Source organism: Pocillopora verrucosa, chromosome 4 (genome assembly GCF_036669915.1).
Source record: "Pocillopora verrucosa isolate sample1 chromosome 4, ASM3666991v2, whole genome shotgun sequence".
Classification (NCBI taxonomy): domain Eukaryota; kingdom Metazoa; phylum Cnidaria; class Anthozoa; order Scleractinia; family Pocilloporidae; genus Pocillopora; species Pocillopora verrucosa.
The window spans coordinates 12,933,112-12,946,754 of NC_089315.1; the positions used below are offsets into that span (position 1 = coordinate 12,933,112).

Consider the following 13,643-nt stretch of genomic DNA (forward strand, 5'->3'; position numbering starts at 1 on the left):
TAAATGACAGAAGCACATCGAGAGCAGAACGCGTGAATTCGAAACATTTGTTCAGCTGTTAGCTTATTTTAACACAACGTGAAGCCAGAAAACAAATTGGTCCACTAAAATTATCAACAATTGACGATAGATAACGTAATAGGTATTGAGAAGATATTACAGTTCGGCTCATCATTTCACCTCTTTAGCACATACCGTATGTGCGTAGTTTAATTTGCTGTTTTTGAACTTCGAAATGCAGCTTCTGAAGCTGAAAGAGGTACAACACGTGTTCACGTTTCCTGTGGCTCGGTTCCATTACATGATTTATGAGCATTAGTTATTTTATTGACATTTGTGAAAATGCCTCAGCCCTGTAAAGATATCGACCCCGTAATGTTACTTACAGTTCTCGTTCTCTGCTCCATACTTAGTGTATACTCCACAAGTGAATAGTGCTTTTCGCGCACACTGATCGGCTAGTTCGGAAGTGAATAGTTAGTACTTTAAACCTCCTGAAAAGCAGGTGCATTTGTGAGAAGCTTCTATGGGATCAGGGAGAATCTCTTTATCGATTTATTACTGCTTGAATATGGGGGCCCAATGACTCTATCCCGCCCCTCCCGGTCTCCCGATTCTGATCCAAATTTGGATATCAGGACCTCTCCGTTATTTCAAACTTTACCCACGTTCCCGGGCGTAAACTTGTGCGAAGGTTTTATCGTAACGTTATTCCAAAGACATTCCTCAGCTTCTCAAACCATTTTACTCGTTCTTGGAAGGTTTCAGATCATAATTACGGACTTCTTACTGTGCAGCTTACTTAACCTTATTTGCTCCTTGCAGAGCAAAGGCCATCGACGGAATCTTACCATCTCATCTCGGCCCCAAAATGATCCCGAGTCGAAATGATCCTCAGCCCTGTAAAGATAACAACCCCGTAACGATCCCGGCCCCAGAATATTCCGTAGCCCTCAAATGATCCTCAAATTGACCCCAAAATGATTCCCAGCCCTGAAATGCGACGAATCAGAATTTTCCTTTGTCCCACTAAAAAAATTTTTGAGCAATATCTTTCGTCGTTTCGGATTATATATTCACTTGCTATTGGCTAGTCCAAAAAGCCATTCGAAATAGCGGTTGCAGCTTTGGAAAGGCTGTTTTTTTTCTCATTCAGCCTTTGCTCTTTGTTTCTAAGGAGACTGTGCTACATAACGAAAATCTGGCATGGTAGTCACAGTCACTAAGGACTACTGATAATTATGGCGAACATTGATTCATCCTGAGGCAAAATGAAAGCGAGTGATCATGATCTTTACGTTAAACAAAGTGCAAACTTGCACACGTGCCGATCAAGAGCAAAATTTGAAATGAACAGATTCAGAATAATATTTCTTTTAAAATGCAGTTCTTCTTTCAGGTGTGGTGAAGTATCGTGTGTTACGGTATAATCTAACCGACAGAAAATACACTACAATCTTCTAAACTCAATTACTTTATTGAACAGCAAGTAATGTTCTTAACAAGGAGCGACTCCAGTACCACACTAATCGTTAACAAACTTAACTAAGCCCACCACAGTCTATATCCCAGCTCACCACTAACACAGTCTCACTGCTGTCTCCAAAGGCCCTTGAAATAAGCAATCTTCCGCTGTAACTCTCTCTCGGTATAGCTTTCAAAACAGTCGTCGCTCCGACAACACCACGATGAATAACCACAGCCTTTTTTACGATATTTTAGAAGTATTACATAACAAATGCGTGACTTCATGAAACGTTCTGAAAAGTTCTTTGGTATGCAAGTCAGCATGACTCAGCAGTCTGGGGATTTCTAGAAGCTTATGTTTACAATAATTACTCATAACATGTGGAGTTACCACAAACAATGAAAGAAATTTACCTCGAATAGCATTGCGTAAATTTGGGCTTCTAGCTTTGAAATAACAGCCGTTTCAAGTGAAAAAGCGAAAAATTTCGCATCTAGCGAATTAAAAAACGCAAAATACTCAAATACATCATAATATCCCCTCTAAAAAATTCGGTTTATGATCCAAAACTAACACAGGGAGATAAACTTTTGGTGATAATTCAAAATGTGATGGTCATTCAGTCGGTTGCGGTCGCTCAGATTTAACTTTTCATCTCGAACGCAGTATTTTATAACACGAGTGCGACGCAATAGTTAGTTTTCTTCAAGTAGAATTATTTCCCTTCAAGCGCTTTAGACTTTCGTCGAGGAATGTGATACATATAATCCAAACAATTGGTAACAGGCCTTTTATTAAAGATGAGCTCTTCAATTCTTTGCATTTGTGCAGTGACCACGATGGAAAAACTTTTGTTCAAGCGGTTGGCTGACTTCTTAGATTAGAGACACGTAATTTATTAGAATACAAGCAGTTTGGATTCCTTTAACACCATTCAACTGCCGGAACATGCTGTATAGTCATGTAGTATTGTTGACGAAGTGCAAAAAGCTATTGAAGGTCATGTTTGTTCCTACGGAATGTTCCTATGGCTAAAATTCACATGCGAGCTAAAATGTGCTTTTTTGTCAAATGCCTTAAAAAACAAGAAAGTGATTGTAGACCTTCAACATTAAATTTCGTCGATTTACAGCTCACTCAATTCATAAGAGAAATTTCACTTAAACGCCTTGAATCTTAGAAAAAATTGCTTAATAAATATCATCAAAACTTTTGTCCCCTCCCTTACGTATTCTTATTGGGCTCAAGGTAATGAATTTGGATCAACGTCAGTATCTGAGAAAATGCGCACCATCCTTTCCCTGGCCCAATATTAACCCTAACTTGTTATTAGTCGACTGTTATTGGGTTAGGGGAGGGGTAGGTGCGCAGTTGTCTAACACTAACTTGCAAAGACAATCTGCGAAATCCGCAAAGATTTTAAATATTGCAAAATAATCATGCTGCACGGTAATAACAGTAAGTTATTCTCATCTTGGTAACTTTTGAATACTCCATAAAAGGGCGACTCCCTCCCCATTTATCTGAGTTATTTGAGTCCTCGTTGTCATATTGTATATACTCCTCAGTACCCAGGGCCCTCTCTACTTTCTGACACTCAGACGAACCGTAAGCTAGCAAGTAAAAAGGTTTGTCCACGGGGAGAATGATGGGATCGGATTTGTTACCATTCGTCTGACAACAAAACGATATCTTTGTAGCATTGTCATATGTACCATCAGGAAGTGTTCCACCATTACTGTTCTTGTTACGTATGTCTTCGTCATCCCACTGTATAAATCCTTCGCTGAGTCCTACTGGACAAGTGCCTTTCTTGTAAATACAATATTGGCCTGGAAAAACAATTGCTATTTAATTTTTCGTATTTTATTTTATCATAAAACCGGACAAATCACGACCCGATATGTTTCTTTTATGTTCATAATCCTGTTTAGTATCCTATTAAGTTACACGAAGACAGTTTAAAAGCGAAATTATAGCGAAGAGTTTTAGAAAGCACTGCTCGGGTGCAAGAAAAAACAAAAATGGCTCGAGAGGTGAAAAGTTGGAAGAGATAGAAAGATTCCGTTGGTGGCCTATACTGTACAACCAACGAACAAGCGTTAATAAGTTTATACAGCGGGGGTATGAAATATTCTAGGGAGAAGCCAAATAGTAAAAGAAATTGAGAGTTGTTTTTGGGGTGAAATCATGTTGAAAGTTTGGTCCTTGTTTATGCCCGGGAAGTGGACCAAATTTGAGATAAAGCAAAGATCGTTACATCCATTGTTAAAACTCACGTGACTCCAATGAATTCTATCAATAATTACTGAGCCTTGAGAGGAAGAATCGAGTAATACCGAGATTAGTCACTAATCCAGCACAACGAGAATATCGGGAAATCTCAAAGAGCTTTAAATAACGGAATAACGAAAAAGGCGTCGTGCTGATGTGAAAGTGTCCTGTTCAACTACGAAAAGAGAAAAAATTAAAAAATGCTTGAAAAATCATTACCCAGAGGCCATGGTTTCGCTCCAGTATCGACTTTGTATACGTGTTTTATGCAGAAACTTCTGTTCACATGACTGTCCAAAACAACTGCATCTAAATGAAAACTATCCGAGAAGCCATTGCCGTTGTTAGAGTCTTCCGTATCTTGTACCCTCCAGCCTGTCTCCCACTCAGAGCCATTAGGGGGTTGAGGACAGCCAGTCTTGGAACGAGGAAGTCCGTATGTTCCGGATGGCCAGGTATCTGCCGCACAAAAGAAAAAATTTGGCCGTTACACTTCCGAGATCTCAATATTCATAACCCTCTCTAAATAAAAAATACACATACGTATACAAACTTACATACACATATACATACAATCAAAAGATCAACTTTTTAAGATCACGATACTTTTAAAGCACCCACCTTTACCAAATTTTACTGTCATGTAAATCCGTCTTGGGTCTGTCACATAATTGTCTGGTCTTGCCTCCTTGCTTTGCTTATTCAGTTCACAGATACTTTCGTCAATAACAAAGTTGATGCTCTGACACTTTCCTTCTTTATCACATCTCCTGACGCAAACATACAGGCTATTGACTTTGAATGTGTCATATGTGTGTCCTTGAAGGGCTTTTTGGAAGGCTGATTCTTGCAACTTGCACTTACCGATGGCGTTAGCACGTGCCATCCTGGATACCAAATGGAAGAAAACAACTGCACATAGCACTCCAACAACAGTTTGGGTTCTCATGTTGTGGCTATCAACTTATTTGCGGCTTCTGTATGAAAATGAAAGAGAGAATATTCTTGCAACCAGTGTATCATCCCCTTGATATCGTAGCCAGATTCTACGGTGGAAGGACTGGGTAGGAGACTATCATCCCCTATGACAGAGTTTGCCAAGGAAAGTATATTGATGTTCTTGATGGCAAAAACACAGACGGCGGAGCAGGGTGTGAGAGGGGCTCTAATCTCCTTAAAAGCAAATTTGTGGGTGCGCAAGCAGCCCTCTCCACCTCCCACTCTCACTTAGATAAATTATGCTCGAATATGAGAGCAGGCTTTTGAGCGTCTACCTTAAAAGCAAGGTTTATGCCGAAAATAATGCCCAATGCGTTTCATTATGCTCGATTTGACAATTCAAAATAATAGTCGATAAGAGCCCTGCACACCCCCCCCCCCATCACCCCACCTATTTTCTATCACCAAGAGGTAAAACTTCCCAAGAATCGGACTTGATAAACAATACAAGCATGAAAAATAGAAATATTTAGCGTCAGTACAATTCAACTACACCAATTTACTGGCAAATTTATGACAACAAACTTCAAACGCTTACTATGCTCATCTCACTGAGGGCAACACTAAAAATATTCGACAAAATAGGACCAGCAAGATATTTATGCTTACACTATCTCTCTTGGCATTTAATTTACACCTGTGTTGAAGTTTGGATAACTGGGCGTTGCATGGCAATCGCTAAACACAACTAGACTTTGTTTTTATCATAACTCGCCATACGGGCTCTTCAAAATACGGTACAACTCATGTAAAAATACTCAGCGATACTACACAACAAAACGTCTAATAAGATATATTTACTGACTGTTAAAAGTGTTTTCCTTTGTTGTTATCAGTTGAATAAGTGGGCGGTGCATGATGGGTAATAGCTATTGACATAACAATGTTATGGGAAAATCCAACGAAAGAGTTTTTTGGGGAAAGAGAAGCTTCGGTAAATATAACAGAGGTTCGAACGCTCAGCTCGAACGCTTAGCTCGTGCAACGTGAAGGGCATTAGACATTAGGACTGAAAAGATAACGATATTTACCAAAAGGCGGAATAAGACTTCATATAGAGGACTGAAAAGCAGGTGTATTTGTGAGAAGCTTTTGTGGGGGTCTGGGAGAATTTATCCTTATCATCCTGATCCACCTCACCATTAATCACCATTCCATAACTTCATTGGGGATCATTCTAAAACTGGGGATTATTCAGGGGGTCGATTTGGGGATCATTTTAATGCTTAGACAGAACCTTCATAAATCTTAAGAGGTAAAGAGAGTGTTAAGAAAGTTCAATAAACTTGCAGGGTTCAGATTCAGCTTCAATTAATACGGAAAATCTACTCCATATTCAAAAAACAAAGCGATAGTAGAACTCAATCAATATTTTGAATTGAATTTTGAAAGTAATATTGGATTGCTCCGTTTTTCGCTATGTGATTGGTTCAGAAAACTCGCGCCACTTTCTCAACCAATCAATCAGATGCAAAACTGAAACCAAGCTCAACTTGGTCGCCTGTGTTTTCCCGCACGTATTAGGGAATTTGATTGCTTTCACTATGAGTCGTTATTATCTAGCTGCACAAAGTGGAGTAAAAATAACGCGGCATTAGAGTACAGATGTCCTGCGATATTGCACAGTTGGTTATTTTGTAATGTAAGAAACCTGTTTAATCGGTTAGCTGCGCATGCTACGCCTCTCTCTCTGCCCCGCTTTTCCCGCCTAAATAAAGTAAACAAATAGGTAAAATAAAGCAATTGGATTATAAATAACTTATCAATCTTTTTTATATGAAGTATCGCTGAGTACTTTCACTCTTTTTTTGTATCATAACTCGCCCTACGGGCTCTTCAAAATACGGCACAACTCAGGTCAAAATACTCAGCGATACTACACAACAAAACATCTAATAAGATATATTTATTGGCTCTTAGAGGTATTTTCCTTTGTTCCGATCAGTTGTGATGATAATTTAAGCTTTGGTTTTCCGGCACTCATGCAATCGAACGTCGCTCTATCAAGAACATTTGTCTTCTCGGATTGGGTCAAGAGAGGTGTCCGTAACATCACCCAATTATATTTCGACTAAGTAGTCTAGAATCGGCCCCGAAGGTTAAGAGGGACCTCAGGTGAACCAAGACGGCGACGGAGATGACGAAGTGGAAAAACAAAAGATCTTATGGGTAGAACAATATCTTGGCACGTGCGTTTAAAACTTTGTATTGATTTTTTTCATCTGTCCTCTGCACAACAGCAAAGTGAATTCACCAAAATTCACGAGCTCCGAGAGCGGAAATCCCGACATAAATTTTTTTTAAGTTTCCATCTGGAACTCAACACTGATCACGTAGGTTATGCTAAATTTGAGTTGTGACGCGCTATGTGAGGATAAGCACATTTTTAAATCGACATCCTCCTCGGAATTGCCTTCCTGACTGCGTAGGGTCCCTAACGATGTAAGCACGGCAGGCTTTGTATTTTCTAGTGACTCAACTGAACAAATATCTTCTTAGCGGTTTCTCATCAGTTTCTCCCCTTCTGCAAAATCTGCGTAAAAGGAACCATACAAGTAGCTATATCAAGGCTGTGCCACTTCTAAATTCATTTCTTCGAAGAGCTTCCTGAAGAAGACTTTCCTGAAAAAGACTTCCATGAGAAGACTTTCCTGAAAAAGCAAGGGTGGATCCCAAAATTTGCACTAGCTTCTTAGGGGCATTTGGGAGAAAGTGTTAACCTTTCGAAAATGATAGATTTTTCATTGCCAGAGAAGAACCTCTTGTATCGTTGAACCTCTTGTATCGCATCAGAAGTAACGTGTCTTGTCTTTGCCCAACTCTGAGAGCGTGGAGCGGCAAAGGCGCGAGACACGAGTCTCGCGTCTCGCGGCTTCTCCATGCCCACAGGATATGCGTGACCTCACTATCTTTAAGAAAAATATGAGACTGTTCGGAGGCTGTATTCCGTTTGACCATTTCATAAGAGTGACGCGAGTCTTTTCAATTGAGTGAAAAAGTCACAAACCCATTCTTTACCTCACGAGCGTAACTACTGGCCACTCACGAATTACAGTAGGCTTCTCCCTTGAAGCAGAAATTGAAATCGTATCGAGTATACTTAACAAATAGGGAAGCCTTGGCTGTGCTCTGTTCTGTTATAAAGCAAGCAGGAAGCGGCTAGAGCACGAAAGAAGTGTAGGGAGAAACACGAGACGTAGTCTCAGGACATTCAAAAGCTGTTTGGAGTTATTATTACAGTTGAATCAGGTGGTCTTCAGTAACATTTTCTGTTATCTATTTTTGTCTCGTGACATATCTGCTCGAAAAGAGAAGAATCTCTTTATTAGATTAAGGGTACTTAAGTACACATCACGTTCAAAAAACATAGATCTATGTGTAAGTGCTTTTAATTGCAGATGAAAATATGTACAATTTTGCTTGGTTGATAATCAATAATGTTTTTGTAGAAGATCAAATCACCTGACAACCCAATACACTTATTCATGCGTACGGTTCACAATTATTTGCGGTCAGTTTTCCTCAGTTTGTATGATTCTCAATAACCAGTATGATTAAATTTGTTGATGAAAACGCCCCTTATTTGATTAAGAATAATAAAAGTAAACAGTGCATGTCGGTTTTCAATTCCTGATGGATACTATTGGGCCGTACTTTCAACTGAGAAATTTGCAATCGCATACCTCAGCTCTCTGTGTCCCATGCCGTAAGAAGCACGAGAAAAGAGTTGATGATAGTGAGTCTTGGCTGAGACAAGAAGAATCAGAGAAGAATCTACGGTCCCCAGAAATGCTACAGTTAAACAAGAGAAAACTAAGGTAAATTGAATTAAGTGGTATTTGTTTTACTGAAAACTATCGTTCATATTATAAGATACGCGAACTACTCTCCCCACCGATTTTTGTGTGGGATTTCCCACACTTTGTCAACTCCCGCGAAATTTATTTCTTTATTTATTTGTCCACAAGAGAGAAGTGCTTGTCACGTGGTTTCTATTTGCGTTCAGTGAGCCGTGAAGACTGGATTCCAGTCGGCGTTTTTTCATAGTGTATTGTACGGCGGCCATTTCTCTTCTCAGTCGTTGGGTTTTGGAGAACTTATTCGGAATTTCATGTTTGTTTCTTGGGGATTTTTGTTTCCAAGGTAAGGATAAGTCATTTCATATTTTCACGGGTTCTTTGCGTGCTTTAACTTTTCGATTTTGTTGTGGGAGCTTCAGAGATTCCAACCCTCCCGATTTGATGTCTTGCCTCCCGCTCTCCCGATTTTTACCAAAATTCTCCCGATTTATCATAAAATTCTGAAAACTAGGGGAAAATTGCTAATCTTTAGAATTTTTGGCGATCTGTCACTGTGAAACACTCATATTATACTTACTTTCTTCGCGAAGAGCATCATGGTATGTTATAACTCAGGCCGGAATGATGTCAAAATTCAGGAAATGGCACTTGAGAGAACCTAAATTTGCAAAATTTCCCGGGGGCATGCCCCCTGACCCCACTAGAAGCTCGCGCCTTTGGCACTAATAATTACTCCCTATTTTCCATCACATGGGGTTGGAATCTCTGGAGCTTCACGATTAAGCTCTCACGAAAGGCGATTACGTTTGTACACCTGGTTTGTGTTCTTTCTTTCATAATCTAAGGCGTTTGTTTCGTTATTTCTTCAGGTGTCTATAACAAAAGATTTTTTCACGTAAGTCAACACGCTGAAACGCGGCTTGTGTTCAGTGCAGGTTGCACAGGAGCTTTTACGCTTTCACAAGCCAACATTTATCGGCTTGGACCTTCGGTGCGGGTTGTGTCAGATTGAAAGGAGTCATTGTACTCTCGCAAGCCAACATTTGTTGGCTTGAATGTATTTGTGCGGGTTGCGCTTCAAAGAGTCTCAGGGTGTCTCGAAGTGTCTCACTAGTGTCTCAAAATGTCTCACGAGTGTCTCAAAGTGTCACAAACTGAAAGAAACTATTGTTTGCCTTGAACTGTCAAGAGTGTTATCTATTTTAATAAACTGAGTTTCTAGTTAGTTGGATTGTTGTTGTTGCTCGCTCAAGCACACAAGTAAATATGGGGATCTCCATTGACCAATTCCGTTCAAGGATTGGATCTCATGAAGATTTACATCCTGATTTTAGTGAAAACTATGACTTCTTTGATGATCTCAACATTTCATCAACATCGCTGAATAATGAACCACTGATATTGAATGAATTACCTGATTTTGATTTTTGTCAAATGGTCCAGACACCCGATAAAGAGCAAAAAGAATTTTTTTAACACATTTTACATCAGATTAAAACCTCAGAAACCCCTTTCTACTGCTTCCTCAGTGGAGGGGCTGGTGTTGGCAAATCGCATTTAACAAAAGCTTTGTATCAGGCAGTGCTTAAGTATTATAACACTAGAGCTGGTGATGATTTTCATCAGATCATAGTTATACTATTAGCTCCAACTGGTAAAGCTTAAGGGTGACACTCTTCATAGCACTCTGGCCATTCCTGCCAATCAATCACTGAGAAATTACAAACAGCTTGATTCAAGTAGACTAAACACTTTGAGAAGTCAATTGATTTTTGTTGATGAAATCTCAATGGTAGGAAATGGTATGTTTGCAATACAGCTAAACAATAGGCTTAAATATATAAAAGGCTGTAGAGAGGATTTTGGAGGTGTGAGCATAATTACTATTGGTAATTTATTCCAATTAGAATCTGTTATGGAAGCTTATATTTTCAAAGACCTCAAAAATGTAGATTTATGCTGTTCTTTCTCCCAGTTTATGGCATAAACACTTTAAAATGTTTGAACTTAATGAAATCATGGGTCAAAGAGACAGCAAATTGTTTGTAGAATTACTTAATAGGTTGCGTAAAGGTAAACACACAGTAGCTGACATTGCAAAACTTAAAGAGAGCTATACAAGAAGACATCAACAACCCAATAGATGCAGCTCACCTATTTATACAGAATGCTAAAGTAGATGAATTTAAACAAAGGGCCCATAATGCAGCCACAGGAAACAAATTCACAATAAATGCTCAAGATAATGTTATTGGAGCTATCTCTCCAGAGCTAAGAAACAAAATACTAAGACAAATACCCAATGATCCAAGAAAAACAAAACAGTTAGCCTCAACCCTTTGTCTTGCTGAGGGTGAAAGAACACACCTTGTCATGAATGTACGAACCGAAGATGGCATGACAAATGGTGCTGGAAATGTTGTTAAACTAGTTCAGTTACATCAACAAACCAAACCATCTGGTATTGTATGGGTACAATTTGACCACTCAGATGTAGGTCACAAAACAAAAAATGAAAAAAGACATTTGTATGTACAATGAATTGAACACACATGGACCCCAGTAAACCCTGTGACTACACAGTTTGCGGTAGGTAGAAACAGAACAGCACAAGTTGTTAGAAAACAATTTCCACTGCGTCCCGCAGCAGCAAAAACAATTCACAGGTCACAAGGTGATACTGACAGTAGAATTGTTGTGGATTTTAGTACCTGAAATACTATTCCACACATACATTATATGGGACTCAGTAGAGTGACTGCTATAGAAGGCCTATATATTTCTGATTTGTGTGAAAGCAAGATTGCTGTTAATCCAGATGGAGAGATTAAGAACAACTGCAAAACTGAAGCTTTGCATCTCCCTCTCCATGACATAACATTTTCCCTTCTTAAACTGTGTTATCTTAATGTAAGGTCTCTTCACAAACACATAGAAGATATACGTAAAGACTTAATTTATCTAAGTGCTGATATCAATATTTTCACAGAAACAAGATTTAATTCTCAAGATAATAATGACATGTATGACATGGCTGGTTATGTTCTCTTCCGTAATGATAACCTTAATTCCAGCAATGGATCAAGGTCTTATAGTGGTACAGCTGTGTACAGTAAAATCCCATACTTACCTGGATACCCCTATTGTCACAATATACATGGTGTTGAAATAACAGTAATTAAGTTAGCAAGGTTTGAGGATTGGACAATCATAGGGATATATCACTCCCCAAACGTGCCTGTAAGACAACTTTATGAAGCAATAACTGAGGTATTAAATAACATTTCACCAGACAACAATATCATTACTAGAGACTTTGATATAAATTGGCTTGTTGAAACAGACAGAAGACCTTTGTATAATTTACTAGTGAGGGATAACCACTACAAACAGTTCATATCAACTTATACAACTGACAACAACACAGTAATTGATCATATATATACAAATATATCTAACATTGATATACAAGCAGATGTTTTAGAAACACATTTCACAGATCATAAAGCTGTTTGGGCCTCATTTCACGGTGTCCTATAACAAATTACTTTATCATGATGTACATTGTTTTTAAGTTAAGAGAGCAACAAAAGAAAGCAGTAAATAGTTATGAAAAGAGTTGTTTCTCTTTTTTCAGAGGAATTTGTAATGAGAAACTTGCAAAACTATTAATAAGGAAATGCTGCTTATTCATTTGGTACCAGAACAGGCCTTTTAAAATTAAGTTTGAAGTCATCTTTCTAAGAGTTGTCCAGTTTAACAACCATTTACAAAAGACAAAAATAAACTACATAACACACAGTCCTGAAATTTCAAGGCAGCTCCTTCAGCATCTTGGCTAGTTTCTAACTGCAACCTTTATTGACAACCCTGCATTAAACAATTATTCCACAGTTAAGTCTGCAACCCCTCCTGAAATACTCCAGGATACCAAAAAAAAACAACAACAAGCAAACAAACATATTAGTGAAGTGAGCAAACAACCACATGCGTGACTTTCACGTAATATAAAATTCGTGATTGCAGCATTCCCACGCGCGTAAAGTGCTTGTAACTTACGGGAAACACACGCATGTTACACCAAAAAAACCCGCGTGTAGTACAAGAGGCCGATTACTCGCAATTTCTCGTAGTTTTGAATTTCCCTTTTGTTTTTCAGAACACCCATATACCTGTACTTTTTTACACCGATGCGATAGAAATTAATTGGAAAAACATTCCTTGAAATAGGAAGTCGTCCTGTATTTTCAGCGAAAAAGATTGTCAAGTGATCAAAACAACACCGGCCAGATTATAGTCACGTGCTCGGCAACGACTTGTGGAAAGCGATCATCTTTCATTCTTACCATCAAAACAGTCACGCTTGCATAGAAGAATAACAAAACGAAACGATTACAACGGAAAGACCCAAATTGGCGTAGAAAGAAATAATGCTGCAAATTACCATTTTTTTTATGTCATGTGTACATGTTTCCGTGGGAATTTCTGTGTCAACAGCTTGCTGTCACTCACAAACTCTTCGTGATTCTCGCTGGTCCTCGTTATGTTCAGCGCATGGACGATTCGAAGACGCTTCAAATTTGGTTTTTTACTTGATCATAGCACTAATCTGAAACATTTGAAGTCCATTTCAATATAGTAAATGTCGAAACAGGCGTGTAAAGACAATAAATATCGCAACGATCAGTGCAATCATAATAGCGCCACGACTTTGGACTTCCTTCTTCGGGAGGATAGATCTCGAGTTCGAAGCCGACTAATTACGACTAATTACGAAGAGTCCACGCTAATTTGCATATCGCAGAGCGCCCACAAGAACTCGTTTCTACGCTATCGTGTATCCACGAGTTAAAAAGTAGTAGCAGAAATTTTTTCAATTTTTTTTCAATGACTGTTACGAAAATATTTACTTCTCCAAGTATTTCCAGTATTGCCGTATAAACAAATAAATAGCCTAAGCCACCAAGAGGTAATTTATTTGTTGAAGACGATTACCAAACGTTCAAAAACACGCCAAAAAGCTTCTAGGGAGGGAAGGAAAGGCATATTGCTTGATAAAAGGAAAAGTTAATACCCCAGATCCCTCCTGTGAATCTGTATTT

At 38.8% G+C, this 13,643-nt stretch overlaps 1 protein-coding gene and 1 long non-coding RNA gene across 4 annotated transcripts in view; one reads left to right on the plus strand and one right to left on the minus strand.

Moving 5' to 3' along the window:
- Positions 1–1,503: 1,503 nt before the first annotated feature.
- Positions 1,504–13,643, minus strand: part of LOC131795973 (uncharacterized) — a 17,728-nt gene continuing 5,588 nt past the window's right edge. For all 3 annotated transcript variants that reach the window (XM_066165286.1, XM_059113611.2, XM_066165287.1), the window contains 3 exons: positions 4,364–4,719; positions 3,962–4,201; positions 1,504–3,300 (listed from right to left, as the gene is read on the minus strand). In XM_066165286.1, the coding sequence (XP_066021383.1) occupies positions 2,906–3,300; positions 3,962–4,201; positions 4,364–4,691 (963 nt within the window). In that variant the 5' untranslated portion in view covers positions 4,692–4,719 and the 3' untranslated portion in view covers positions 1,504–2,905. The remainder of the gene's footprint in view (positions 3,301–3,961; positions 4,202–4,363; positions 4,720–13,643) is intronic.
- LOC131795975 (uncharacterized) lies at positions 8,717–9,767 on the plus strand. Its single transcript, XR_009341069.2, has 2 exons — positions 8,717–8,884; positions 9,411–9,767. It is a non-coding gene; the product is annotated as an uncharacterized lncRNA (long non-coding RNA).